The sequence below is a fragment of the Taudactylus pleione genome, unplaced genomic scaffold (assembly GCF_031769625.1).
Source record: "Taudactylus pleione unplaced genomic scaffold, aTauple2 ptg000572l, whole genome shotgun sequence".
Lineage (NCBI taxonomy): Eukaryota > Metazoa > Chordata > Amphibia > Anura > Myobatrachidae > Taudactylus > Taudactylus pleione.
Genome location: NW_028284974.1, coordinates 494016 through 508494, shown reverse-complemented (window position 1 = coordinate 508494; position 14479 = coordinate 494016). Strand labels below are relative to the sequence as shown.

Below are 14479 nucleotides of genomic sequence, written 5' to 3'. Positions count from 1 at the left end.
ATGCGACTGACCTTTTTCATGGCGCCGCGACTGCGGGTGCCGCCCTGATGGTTTACGTAGGCGACGGCAGTCGCATTGTCTGATTGTACTTGGACTGGGCGATGCTGAAGGAATTGCTGAGCCTGACAGAGAGCTCTGAAGACAGCACAAAATTCCAGGACAGGAGACTGCTCTCCTGAGTCGTCCATCAACCTGGAAGGACTGCTGACAGGTCACAGCTCCCCAACCACAGAGACTGACATCCATGGTGAGAAGGACCCAGTTCAGAATCCAAAAGGGGCGTCCCTTGTCTAAGTTAGAGCTCTGGAGCCACCATGCAAGGGAGAGACGAACCTCCCGAGACAGGACTATTGTCTGTAGCTTGATCAGGAGATGGGATCCGTTCCAATGAGTCAGAATCTCCGCCTGGAGTGGCCGGGAGTGAAACTGGGCATACTCCACCATGTCGAAGGTGGAGACCAGAGATCCCAAGATCCACATGCAGGTGTGAATTGACACCCAGCGAGGAAGTAATAACCCTCAAATTTTGTCTTGCAGATCCTGTATCTTGTCAACTGGGAGAAACACTCTTTGAACCAGTGAGTCCAACAGGGCCCCCAAGTGGAGCATCTACTGGGTAGGAGTCAGGGAGGACTTCTTCCAATTGACTCACATGTGCAATTGTAGAAGATCTATTGTGTGGCGAAGGTATTCCCTGAGCATATTCGGAGATAAGGCTAGGATAAGAAGGTCGTCCAGATAAGGGAGAATTCTGATACCCTTGCACCGCAAGTGAGCTGCCATAACCGCCATGACCTTTGTGAACACACGAGGAGCCATGGAAAGACCAAAAGGCAAGGCCTGAAACTGCTAGTGCTCCTCCTTGACTGCAAACTGGAGGAAACACTAGTTACTGAGTCGGATAGGCACATGTAAATAAGCATCCTGGCTATCCAAGGATGCAATGAAATCCCCCGGAAGAATTGGGCAGAAGGAGCCGTTCGACTTCTGAACCAGGAAGAGATTGGCGTAGAAGCCAGTGACCCTCTGATCCTGAGGGACAGGAACTACAGTAGGCTGTAGGCTGGTATAGAGTGAATTGACTCCCACAGCGCTTTTGCCTTTCCCGGATTTCCTGGAAGTCTGGTGGTAAAAAAACGTGCCGGAGGACGCATCCTGAACGTCCGAGAGTAGCCGTGCGAGACAACGCCACGAACCCAGACGTCTGACGTGGATGTCATCCAGATGTCGGCGAAAAGCAGAAGCCGGCCTCCCACACTGGGGACCCCCAGGGAGAGGCCTGCCTCGTCAATCGGTAGGCTTCTTGGCTGGTTTGGCCACCGGGCGTCTGGTAGGCCAGGACTGCTTGCTTCTGGGCTTGGAGGTCTTAACGGAAGAATTCTGGAACCTTGAAAAGGACTGTCCCTTTTCCTTTCTTTGTGGGTGAAAGGAGGATGCACGAGATCTAGGTGCTGCTACCGAAGGTAGAAACGCTGCCTTGGAAGCCGCCACCGTGGCCATAATTTTTATCCAATTCTGGCCCAAATAGAATCACTGGAATAAGGAAGGGCCTCAAGGGCTTTCTTAGAGTCTGAGTCAGCGCGCCAAGAGCGCAGCTAGAGGGCCCTTCTGGCCGACACCTTTAGAAGTTAATATGCAATTGTCAATAGCCGCTTCATCTAGATAGGAAGCAGCCTGCTTGATATGTGCCACCAGAGGTAATAGATGATGTCATGGGTCTCTGACGTGTGGATGCTCTAGAGGAGGGCCCTTACAAGCTCCAGTCGCCTTGACCACCCACTCAGACGCCATGGCCGGACGTGCAATAGCACCTGCATGAGAATAAATTCCCTTAAGGAAATTTTCCAGCTTCCTGGCCGTCAGATTCTTGAGGGAAGCCGTATTGGAAATAGGAAGGGTAGAACTCTTAATGAGATGAGCAACGTGCGTGTCCACAGGAGGAGGAGACTCCAATTTGCCACGCTCCTTGGCAGGGAGCGGCTCAAAGGACGCAATGCGCTTGGAGATCTGAAACTGCCTGTTACTAGCGGAGGCTTGGACCGCTCCCATTTCCTCAAGCTGTTAAGGTTTAGGAAACTCCACTGAGCTCTTCTTCTGACGCTTGAAAACCGAAGTTCTTGGTCTAGGAACTGGTTCCTTGTCCTCAATAGAAAGGACCGATCTGACTGCCCTAACTAAGGCAACAACATCTACTTGAGGGAGAGGCTCCTCCTGAACAGACAAGGTTGCATTCTCAGAGGCATCGGACAAATTCTCCTGGTCCGAGGAGAGCTCCGAATCAGAAAAGTGAAATGTTTGGGGGACAGATTTTTCACGCCTGGACGGTCTGTGCCCAGAAGTACGGTTCCTATCCACCATCTGCTGAAAGGAGGCACAGACCTGAGCTAAACCCTGCACTGATTGTGAAAAGGTGCTCATCCATGGGGGTTGCTGCTCAGGCAGCTGCAATTGAGGCTGCAAAATGGGGGCGGCCTTGACCCCCAAAGTAGGAAGGACAGAAGCAGGAGCTGTAAGGCGATTCACCAACTACATCATTACCTGCGACAAGTTGGTGGCCCATGTCGTGTCCTGGTTGGAAGCAGTAGAAAGGACCGTCTCACTGTGTGTCTGAGTAACACCGGATACAGAGACCATTCTGGACGGCATCCTGAAAGACCAGCAGAACATTGTCTACATGTACGTAGCAAATGAGCCTCCACTTCCTGGGACGCTTTGTTCCTGGTAGACATTGTACAAGAAAGGTCCCACACACCTAGTTATATAACCGGGGTGCGCAATAGGGAACAGTGCACTGAATGTAGGGGCCACACAAATTTGACAATGAGTGGGGCCACAGAGGGGGAATTAACCCCTTTCACAGCTATAGCAGTGAAAAATACAGACAAAAGTGTGAAATATGAGAACAAGCACAGTCACATTCAATGCAATATAATAGGCCAATAATTCACAACAAACCAACCCCAGTTGGCTGGAAGGAGCTAGACTATATAACCTGACCTGAGAGGAGGTATACAGGGAGACAGGAGCCAAACCTCTCTGTAGACTAACTGTAGCCAGCACCTGTGTAAAATGGCTGCTCAGTGTCTGCCTGAAGAAGGAGAAAGGAGGAGTAAGCCCATGGCGGGAAGCCTCCGTGAGGGAACACACCAAGGGCCAGGGGAGGGGCTAACGGGGAGAGCCTACCTCCCCTGCTGACAGAGATCCCCCCGGACAATGGCTGCCTACAGTGTCCCGCTGGCGGCCACTATACTTCAGTGATGCTGTCAGCGCTGCATACCCCCTGCTGCCTAAGTGCCCTGCTGGTCTAGCGGAGTTGCGGACGACGCGGCTGCCACGCTTGTCAGCACTGCCGGTGGTCCCCACACTGGCAGTGACAGCCGTGCTCATGCGGCTCCCTATAGCAGGGAGCAGTGTCTTGCCTTATTGCTGCGGCTGGTGTCCTCTGTGCTGTGAGGACCCGGCCGAAGGTGCCGATGGTTGGTGGAGTGCCAACGCAGGCGTCATATATGACGCCTAGCTCTTGCCTGCTCAAAGTAGTAACTAAAAAAAAAAAAAATGTAAAAATTAAGACTATGGGGCTGCTTTAGCTGCAGCCATACTGTTAGAGGTGCACGCTCCTGCAACACCAAACTTAGACTGGCCGGCCTGGGCTGGGGGTGTAGGGGAGGAGGAGCCTGGGCTGCACTTCTCTGAAGAAATGTAACTGACTCAGCCTGCCAGCCTATACCCCAGCGTAGTCCCTGTGAAGAAAAATAAAAAAAAAAGTATTTGAAACATGTTGCAAACATAAATAATAAGTGGATTAATGCGTTTTAATGTGCAATAACAAAAACCGTATATAAAACCAACACCAGTGTGAACGCAGCCTCAGAGTTGCTTAAAATTGTATATCTATCTGGATCAGGTGACTAAGATCAATTTCATGTTGATAGTCCGTTTGCTGTAATTAACTTTTTTCTTATTGAATTTCAATTGCCTTCTGACTTTAATGAGGTCTTTCATCTCCGTTGTGCAGGTGTATTTTTAGTTCTGCTTGTCATAATTAATAGATAAAAATGTGGTTTTTGATTTTATTAATCTGTGATATTGTATGATGGTGACCTTCTTCTTTTCTTTTGCTCACTCTCCAAGAAGCTGCCCAGTTCATATAGTGCTGGGCTTCCCGCTAGACGTGAGGAAAGTATGTTGAGTGTTTAATAGTAGTTAAAGTGTACCTGTCCCACGCATATAACCAAGGCAGACGGTGCAGTCACTCATAATCCAGCCTCACTAGGAACCAGTAACCACGCTGTGGCACCTAGCGTACTAGTGAAGGGGCTGCCTTTTCTGGTGCACTCTAATACTGGGGTATTTATATTATGGGGCCAGGTTCATTCAAGATATACTGCTGGTGTGAAAATATCTATATTCCTTGATCAATATCAAAGATCACTCCACGATTTTCAAAAAATTAATCAATATAACATAGATATTAATAATAAGTAGATAGATGTATAGGCTCGAATCCATCACATGTGGCCTTTATCTAACGATTGACAACCTCAACAAAGCTTGTGGATTCCGGACCGGCCTATTTATTTCTCCAACTACGGTGCTTCAGGTTCTTCACCATCTGTGGGCTTATCACCTACTCGTCAGGACCTATGCTTCTATCCAGTTGGTAACTATAAACATTTAGCTGGACATTATTCCGGACTCCATTTTGAGGATTATCATTGATTACTAACATCAGGCCTTGGGACTGAGGGGGTCATTCAGACCCGGTCGTTAGCGCTGATGCGCTCGGACCGGGTCGATGGCCCCCCACAGAGCATGCGCACGACGGCGCCGGCGTGCGCATGCGTGAGACCCGCTACGACCGACAGCGCCGGTCGTAGCGGGTCTCGATCCAAAGGGGGCGAGCTGTCGATGTTGATTGACAGCTCGCCCCGTTTGGAAGGCGGGCTGGGAGGGTGGCAGCCCAAACGGGGGCGTTCCCATGGGAACGCCTACCGCTTTGGGGCGGCACCACTGTCAGTGGAGAGCTTCCGGCTCTGACAGAGCCAGAAGTTCTCCGGGGTTTACAACAAGGGAGACCCTACCCTAGGGTCTCGTCGTAAGCCCCGATGGTCGCGATGGTCTCTGACCATCGCAACCATCACCGGAGCGGTCGTTAGACCTGTGGGTTAACGACCGCAACAGAGGTGGGCGGTCAGGATGCAAGTGGCCGCCCAGTTTCTGAGCGACCGCTTGCATCCTCCGACCGCCTCTGAATGAGGCCCTGAGACTCTCATCTCTGCATTATGACTTTTATTGATTTTTATTTATTTTTACAACTACTTTCTTTTCTTGTGATTGTTTTATTGTACTATCTGTGCACCATTGTGTATTTTATTGGCATGTTAAGACATGCATATTAAATGAATAAATTTTTTACCGTCAGACGAGTCTATACATCTATCTACTTATTATTAATATCTCTGTTATATTAATTAATTTTTTGAAAATTGTGGAGTTATCTTTGCTATTGATCAAGGAATATAGATATTTTCACACCAGCATTATTGTTCCAACATTTATTGTGATTTGGGAATGTGATCATCACTTAACCATTTGGTATATACAAGATTTAGCACAGGTTCTTTCATTCGTTTTTTTGTGGTCTTATATTAGTCAGGAGAGTGACATCCTCCTTGAAACAGCAGCTTTCAGACAGCGCCATCTGATATTTGTATCCGATTCATTCGAGATATAGTTACACCGTGTTGGAATTACTACTTTAGTGAGGTTTTATTTCTATCATCTGTTTATGGATCAAATTATGTTTTATGCTTTTGCAGCCTCCTCGGTGACATTCAGCCTGGTAGCCCCCAAGCCTCAGCGTAACCTCTCAAAACCGCCTCAGAAAGTGAAGGCAGCCATCGCTAATATCCCTGTGGGATCGTACGAGGCGACTTCACCTTCTCCGTGCGTGCGAACCACCTCCCGTCCTTCAGCATTGCCTCCTCGTGAGGAGACCCCTGAACCAAAGTAAGCGTTTCACACTGTGGGGTCAGCTGACTGAAATTATATATGACTGAAATGAAATGATATATGTGTAAATGGATACTTCTTTATCACTTTGAAGTAGAGTTGAGGAAAGATATATATATATATATATATATATACTAGTGCTGGTTTGGGCATGCGAGAATTACTAACCACTTTCCTGGCATGGTCAGATTGGGTTGCGCACGCAGGCAGGTGTTCTTTCCCTGATGTGGTTGCGTCCCTTCTGACCGCAGGCTCTGCTCCTCCTGCTGCTTTTTTGTCAGACTCTCACAAATCAGAGAAGATAATTTCCTTTTCCCTCGAAGGGGCGGGTTGTGACGTTGGCAGTCTTTATGACCACCGGCATCATGTTGTCCTTTGTGCTCCCCAGAATGCATTACGATCAGCATTCAGGAGCAGCGGGCATACCGAAGTGCTTGGAGGGGCGCAGTAGAGTGTGTGATCATCAGCCCCTCCGAGTGCTGCAGAACCCAGCTCCACTACTTTCTGTTTATAAGGGACTGATAGGTCTCATCTGAGCTGCATGTCTCTATGCTCTGCATACAGTACATGAGAGGAGCAATCTATGGCTATGGAAGGGGAGCGGATGGTTCTACGGGGTGAGGCATCAAATGTTACAGGGGTGCTGGTATGCTAAAGAGGTGGGGTGGGGGATGATGCTTACAGGGACACTAGAGGTGGAGGAAAGTATTCAGTTAAGTGGTTAATAGAGTGTGTAAGGTGTTGGTAGGCCTTCATAATTTGTCTTTTAAAGAATGGTTACAACTTTTTAAATTGAAAAACGGATAATCAGATCTGTACCAGAGTCATAGCCACAATGGGTAGGTCTGGACATTCAGTGGATGGGCCTGAGGTTTGCTCTCTAGCGCTCCCTTTTAGCCAGTCAGCAGATAATCTCGCTCTGCATGTCAGTCGCCATATTGGTCAGTCATGTTGTTTGATAATCGAGCCGTATAATATTGCGGTAGCTGAGATCTCCTGAGCCGATCCGGGATGAGAGAAGAATTTCTGGCCTATTATTTACAAGATGTCTGTGTGCAGTTTACTGTGATATGTTTCTGACCTAACATGATCTAGTTGCTGCTCTCATCCATTCCCAGTATTAAAAAAATAAATAAATAAAAATAATTAACAGACAACAAAACATTAGGATGCGGACAGAACTAAAAACCAGCTCATTTACATCACTTTTACATTAAGTCACGGGTTTGGCTCGGGATTTGGAACATGGTTCCAAACTGGGTCAGACGCGGGCCATCCCCTTTCACACTGTGGCACTGGCTCGAGTTATTCCCAGATCCCCATGCTGGAAACCGGTAAAACCCTGCTGGCTTACCATGTTTGGATTCCTGGGATCCTGGACTTGGGTTGACCCATTTCCACTGGCAAAAATCCCAGGTTCATGCTCGCTCACATGCAATAACCTGGGATTTGGGGGTCAGTGGAAAAAGGGTTATTAGTTAAACCATTAAAGATAATTGAGGTCTCTGATGCTAGTAATAGACACTTTTCACAAAAAACCCATCTATTAAAGTCACCCTACCAATGTGTCATTCTAGGTACACAACAGAACCTCGTGGAATGTCCATCGTCCGTGAGCCTACATCAGAGCAGTCGTCTGCCCCTGCCAGCCCCTTCCCGGCGGCCCCACCGCGAGACCTGACTCAGGGGAAGCCTAGATTGGCAGAGGAGCGGTTACGAGATGTGTGGGCAAAGGCTATATCGGAGGACAAATCTGTGGGGTCCCCCTTACAGAGTTCTGCTGCCGACATCAAAAGAGAACCGCCACAGTCCCCCACTGTCAAGAAGGAATCAGTGGTAACTGAAAAGCACTAGATATGAATATTTCAGGGTGAAACCACTCCCTTATGTTACTCTGACTTCCTCCTGAATGTAGGGCCCATGCTCAATGTACAACATTTGCTTTTTCACTCCTACAGTATTTACCAACACCTTATTCCACACTGTATGATTGACAGAGGGAGAACGTGCCACTTAATATTAGAGAATGATTACTGAAAACCTTTTAGTGGTTGTTCACTGTATACGACTCTATCCTCTTTATTTCACGCACCCCTCCCAAGTAGTGGTTTGGTGGAGTCAGTACACTGGGACGCCTGCCACAGGTCCATAGGCTGTCCAGCTGGAAGGGGTCTCGCTTAATTGCTACTCTGGGGGGATCCTATAGACACATATTTAGATTCTGTTTTAATATATATGATATGAGTGACCTTTTATAACAGTGATGGCATATGTAAATTCTAATCAGATGAAATGCAAATATAATTGTGACATTTATACTCTATGGCGATTATATTTTGCATCTTCGTTTGCGTGTAGCGTACTAGGTACCCACTCTGGATTAGTTTTATTGTTACAAAGAGAGTAAGTATAAAATCGCAGATTAAGCATAACGATGCACGGCGCAGGACCTGACTTTTGCCGTTTTCCTCCATTGTGCTACTTTCTCCTCCATTTTACTTCTTAGTTCACTTATAGGGCCTGATTCATTATGGATCGCTTTTGCGATTACGCACGCAGACAGCCATTTGCTGTGTACTGTGCATGCAAATGCATCGCAGTGCGCTAAAGCATCACCGCGATCGCAGATACCTTGCAGACCCATCGCAGAGTGATTGACAGGAAGTGACCGTTTGGGGGTGTTGACGGAGTGGTCGGCAAAACGTAGGCGTGTCAGTGCGTTTGAACGCCGTTACAAAGGCGTGTATAAATTGCCCACTACTTACAGGAAGGTTAGCAATTTCTGAGTAGGGTCTGACCTTGTGCAATTGTGCGTGAGGCTCCGATATTACTTGATGGTACCGATGTTTTCGCAGACTTCCAAGGTATTACAGATGTGTGTAAGGAGAAGTGGGTGTCTTTATGTTGGGTTGCGATTGCATTCATTAGCAAATTTTCGCAGCGGGTCTACGTGCGTAATCGCAGCTGCGATCAGGCCCATGGTGTACTAGGTATTTAGGATTAGTGTTTTGATGCTGCCAAGTACCAAAGTCTGTGGTGCCATAACGGGACAATCTGGCTCAGTTTGAAGATGTGTATGTAAACACCTCTGTAACCTAAACTCTTATCTGTAAATTCAGGTGGTATTTTCTGCCGGTATCTTTTATTTTAAAATGTTGTTTGAGAACTCTCCCTTAGATAGAGATTTGGTGTTCCTCTATATATTCCGCACTGTAGTCTCAAGGCTTTGAAATGCCCGTGGTATAGAACACATGTTCCTTCCTGGTATGGGAACCTATATGGATCAACATTATCTGGTTTGTTAGGAAGAGTGTTATGTATGAGGTGAAAACGACCATCGGGTTTCGACTGTTTAGACTCCTTCGGGGACAGCTGCCAGTCCTCTAAGGCCTACTATATATAAAGCTCTAATTGTTTTTGTCAGAGTAGCATGTTCTCTAAGTATGCCTAACATCAAAACACACACAATTAAAAATGGGCATTATGTGATTTAATTTACAGGTATACCATGTTATAATTAAAGGATGCATTGTCTTAACTGAATAATGAATACATGTTGATAGGATGTGTCATAGTGACAGGGACTAATGACAGACTGTAACAACTCCCTCCCCTTTCTGTGTCTCTGCTTAGTATTCCACAGAATGGAAAGTCACCGTTCCGGAGAATCGCTCAGATACAGCCAGTGCTCCTCCACCACCGTCCTCCCCTGTGGCTCCACCAGCCTCAGCAAGTGTCAGTGGCTCCCCGGGAGAACCTGGCAGGTCTGCAGGACCCTCCTCTGAGGTTTCAGACAGAAAGGATGGACCTGCCAAAAAACCCAAACTGCGCCCTCCACCTTTAAAGAAGACATTCGATTCTGTTGACAAGTGAGTCCTTACTGTATAACTTGTATGACTAATATACATAACCTGTATCATTTTGTTTTTTGCTTTTTTTCTTATCTATCTGATTATCTACCCCTACTCTAGTGACTGACCAGACACCTATCCTAAGCTACTCATGTCTCTTGCTCTACCACCAGCAGGGTACTGTCAGAAGTAGACTTTGAAGAGCGTTTTGCGGAACTTCCAGAGTTTAAGCCAGAAGAGGTGCTGCCGTCACCCACACTTCAGTCTCTCGCCACCTCCCCGCGGGCTATCCTGGGCTCCTATCGCAAGAAACGCAAAAATTCTACTGGTAAGAGCCCTAACCTGGAGATATGAGATCATATGATTAGATAATGGATATGATTTTATTTTGGATGATATTCACTGTTTGGATCGTTGTCCCCTTTGTATCTTTGTGGGGAAACAAAAACATTCTGCTGTGTATGGAAAAATTATGGAGCACTTTTTTTATGTCATTTTTGTATTCTCCTTGTCAGATTTGGACTCTTCTACAGAGGATCCCATTTCTCCAAAGAGGAAGATGCGCAGACGCTCCAGCTGCAGCTCAGAGCCCAACACCCCAAAGAGCGCCAAATGTGAGGGCGACATCTTCACATTTGAACGAACAGGTACGGTCTCCGTGTTCTTTTCTTGGACAAGCTCGATCCCTTGTCCAAACCATTGTTCCTCCTGCAGTTCTCAGTGTAACGCTTTGATATTTTTTTTGGGTTGTTTATCCCCCTTGCTCCCCCCTCCCTCCCACGCCTCCTCCCTCAGCAGGCAGCGAGGCAGATGACATGTTGGCTGAGTTGGAGTATGATAAAGTTCCATACTCATCGTTACGCCGGACTCTGGATCAGCGCCGGGCCCTGGTGATGCAACTCTTCCAGGAGCATGGATTCTTCCCATCCTGTGAGTGTCCACGGAGGAGATATAATGCCGGGGATAGAGCATGAATTGTTGGGGGCGGGATTAATAGTTGAGGAAGGAAGTACAATGAATGGGGACTAGGGAAATTAATGGGAGGCTCCCTGGAGATGTAGCCTGGGAAATGGTCTATCCACATGGTAGATGTGGGATTGAAAGTAGTAGGTTCTAGGGTGGGTTTTGAGAGTGTGGTTGGGGCATGTGGAGTAAATAACTAGGAAAGTTGAAGACTAATGCAATATGATAGCTGTTGGGTTAGATTGCATATTCGAATAGGTCTTAGTATTATGTAAACTCAACCTCTCTTCCCCTTCCCCCATAGCTCAGTCCACTGCTGCCTTCCAGTCTCGCTTTTCGGACATCTTTCCCACAAAGGTGTGTCTTCAGCTGAAGATCCGTGAGGTGAGACAGAAGATCATGCAGGCGGCTACCCCAACAGAACACCCTACCTTTCCCGAGCACTCTTCCCCAAGCACCTCTGACACTGGATCCTCTGACATGCAGCCCCCACAGGATCATGTATTTCGGCACAGCGAGCCCTCTGATGCCACTTGGGAGGGAGCCCAAGAACCTCCTGATCGTACGAGCAGCAGATGAGTGGTCAAGGGTGGGGACCCCTTGTGTATAGCCACCCACTAAACTCCCAGACTTTGAGGAATAACCAGGGCTCACAAATGAAGGGGGGTTAACTACACCCTTTTCCCACATCAGACTTTGCCCCTAATGCACAGACAATCCACCGATTCCTTGGTAGAATGTGCACTCTGTACGGGCAGCGGCTCCCTCCTGCAAGCAGAGAGACAATTCGTGCAGTAGCAGCGTGATGGTGCCCGGCTCATGTCCTTCTATGACTCTTTCCCATTTTAAGAATGGACTAATTCTGCTTTAAGTGTGGAGGGTTCTGCAAGGGAAGCTGGTAGCCTTGGCTCTCTGTATGGCACTTGATGCTCAGAATTAGGACTTTGGAATTGTAGTGGTAAAGGAGGAGGGTAGTGGATGCTGAACACAGTGATATAGCAGAATGCGGTGTAATTGGGATGTATGTTGGAGCAGCATCGGTGTAGCAGCAGCAAGGTCAGGTTAAATGATGTGGCAGTGCGGGTGAGCTGGTTGTGTGTGTGTGTGCGCGTGCGTGTGTATGTTGGGGTATGGACGGACATTGTGGGTGTAGGTGTGACTCTGCCATGGTCCTGCACACGTGGACACAAGTGCCGTGATGGGAGGGCGGGGGTTTTTAGCGGAAAATCATATTTTCTTATGACACTTTAGTTCAATGAGAAGCAGCTGCACTATGGGGAGCTGTATAAATATATAAATATATTATATATAATTATATATGTATAGACCTTTTTATGCAAGACGTGATGTAAAAAATGAATACTGATCAGATCATACAGAAAGAATGTCCATCACAGAACACGTCATATATATGCACACACTTATAGATACATATATATACACTATGTGTATGTCTGTATTATACGCGTGTGTGAATATATCTGCGGGAGGGACGGGAGTTGGGTGTGTACAGACTGCACACAGATCTCTCTTGGCTCTTCTTTTTTTTCTTTGCACCATTTCCCTGACATTTTGTGCTTTTACATTGTATCCCTATTCTGCTTCTTGCAGTAAGTGTATACCGCTGTGTATGGAAACTGTAACCCATAGCAACTAATCCGGTTCATACTATCATATTTCCAACAGCGATGCAGTTGCCGATTTCTGGTGTCTTTTTTTTTTTTTTTTTTTTTTTTAGTATAGGGGTTAAATGGTTGTTTCCCTGTGTGCAGTCTGTACAGGGCGACACTATACAGGGGTAAATCCTGCTGTATATAGACATCTATTTTTTATTTTTTTTTCCCCCAGTAACCAGAACGTACTCTGCTGTATATAAAAGGGAGTGTACACCATCAGTATGCCAAGACGCACATGTGTACGGATAACGGTGTATACTTTCCTTGCACACTTACTGCTATATTCATAGAGGGTCTGTCTGTGCTATCTGTTTTAGCAAGGGTTCACCAGCTATAGGCATATAGAGTGGTTTGTGCTGTACGTACGATCTGCTATAATCATAGATGCTTTGCTGTCACCATACGGTGAGCTACAGGAAGATGTAAAGGGCTGTGGCTCTATTGCAGTGCAGCAACGTCCTGGTATAAGATGACGTTTGATAGTGTTAATGTATATTTGCATACAGCGGTACATTTTGATATGTACAGCGGTAAGAGCAATGTGGAATGTGGGTGCCTGCGGTTTATACAGAAAGGTGCACTGTTATAACGATAATCATGGGAACTGGTGCACAACTTAAAAAAATAAATTGTGTTGTCTGTGGCAATCAGGTTTATTTTATTTTTTTTCCTGAATCATAGTTGCTATGGGCAACGCATTCTGCACCATTTTTCATAAATGTCCCTGAATGTATGTGTGCTGTCAGGGCGCAGGATTGGCCCCTTCCGGTCATGTGGTGATTGTAGTCTGCACTAGGGAGGGGCTTGCCTGCTTATCACATCGCTTTGAGTTTTGATGCTATGTTTATGCGGGTGACCCATCGGCCCCTGAAACAAAACATGCTGCATTATATAGTGCTACTAAGCTTTCCTACTCAAAGGTGCTGCAGCACAGAAGACTCTGGCCAGGCCTGAAAGAGGACTACAAATGTGGTTCCTGTAACAGGGGTGCACAGACCTGGTCTGCATTTGGTGGCAGCGGGGTGGGTACAGGACCCAGAGCATTCCATCACGAGCTGCAATACAGCCGAGGTGATCTATGCCAGGGTGTGTGCGCCGGGGGGGGTCTATGCTCAGTGTTCCTTTATACGACAACTTGCTTGTGTTTAGAGATGAACTGCTTCACAGTGGCACTGCACAAACATGTATCATCTAAGCCTTTATATGACAGGAAGACTGAACAGGGAGAAGGGGAGCGGCAGCCCTCGTGCCCACTCCTTACCACCAGCGTGCCCACAGATCAGATCGTGGAGACATCCTGCGCTTACTTTTTTCGTTTGTTCAAAGAGAGGACTGAGACAGAACAGACATGTTGATCATGTGCAATATTTCTTACTGTAATGAAATAAAAACATTAAAAAGCTGGTTTGTGCTTTGTCGTGTGAATGAAAAGGTCTCCTTGGTTATCACGGAGGCAGCCATGTTGAGCTGTGTTGTGTAGACCTCGGGGTATATTTACTAAAGTGAGTTTTTAGAATTGGAGATGTTGCCCATAGCAACCAATTAGATTCTACTTAACATTTTTAACTAGCACCTTCTAGAAGATAATAGCTAGAATCTGGTTGTAAATATACCCCCTCTAGTTCTCTGTAATTTGAGGTTGGGTGAAGTCCCAGCATTAGTGGGGACCTAGGGGTCAATTTGCTAAGCATTGGTTTTGGTGTTGTGGGTGATTTTCCATCGGTTTTGCAAGCCACCCTTTTACTAAAGGCAAAACTGACCAAATGACTGACTAAAATAATCCATAGTTGGATCGATGTTCTACATAGTAAATTTGCTTTGTATACTTGTCAAAGCATCAGTTTGCAAAGCGATGGCCGACCCACCCAAATACAGACTAGCAACTGACAGCGGTTGGGTACAGGATGCTGGTACTGAGAATCCCCACACCGGCATACCGACTAGTTAAGAGAACGACAGCGGCCGTTAAGTACCCTA

The 14479-nt window shown here is 46.8% G+C and overlaps 1 protein-coding gene across 6 annotated transcripts in view; it reads left to right on the top strand.

The window, feature by feature from the left end:
* Window positions 1-13905, top strand: part of CIC (capicua transcriptional repressor) — a 149465-nt gene extending 135560 nt beyond the window's left edge. For 3 of the 6 annotated variants that reach the window (XM_088453169.1, XM_088453164.1, XM_088453165.1), the window contains exons 16-22: window positions 5820-6009; window positions 7590-7848; window positions 9646-9881; window positions 10037-10191; window positions 10379-10510; window positions 10659-10793; window positions 11131-13905. In XM_088453169.1, the coding sequence (XP_088309295.1) occupies window positions 5820-6009; window positions 7590-7848; window positions 9646-9881; window positions 10037-10191; window positions 10379-10510; window positions 10659-10793; window positions 11131-11405 (1382 nt within the window). In that variant the 3' untranslated portion in view covers window positions 11406-13905. The remainder of the gene's footprint in view (window positions 1-5819; window positions 6010-7589; window positions 7849-9645; window positions 9882-10036; window positions 10192-10378; window positions 10511-10658; window positions 10794-11130) is intronic. The other 3 variants (XM_088453168.1, XM_088453167.1, XM_088453166.1) reach the window with 3 other exon arrangements.
* Window positions 13906-14479: the final 574 nt, after the last annotated feature.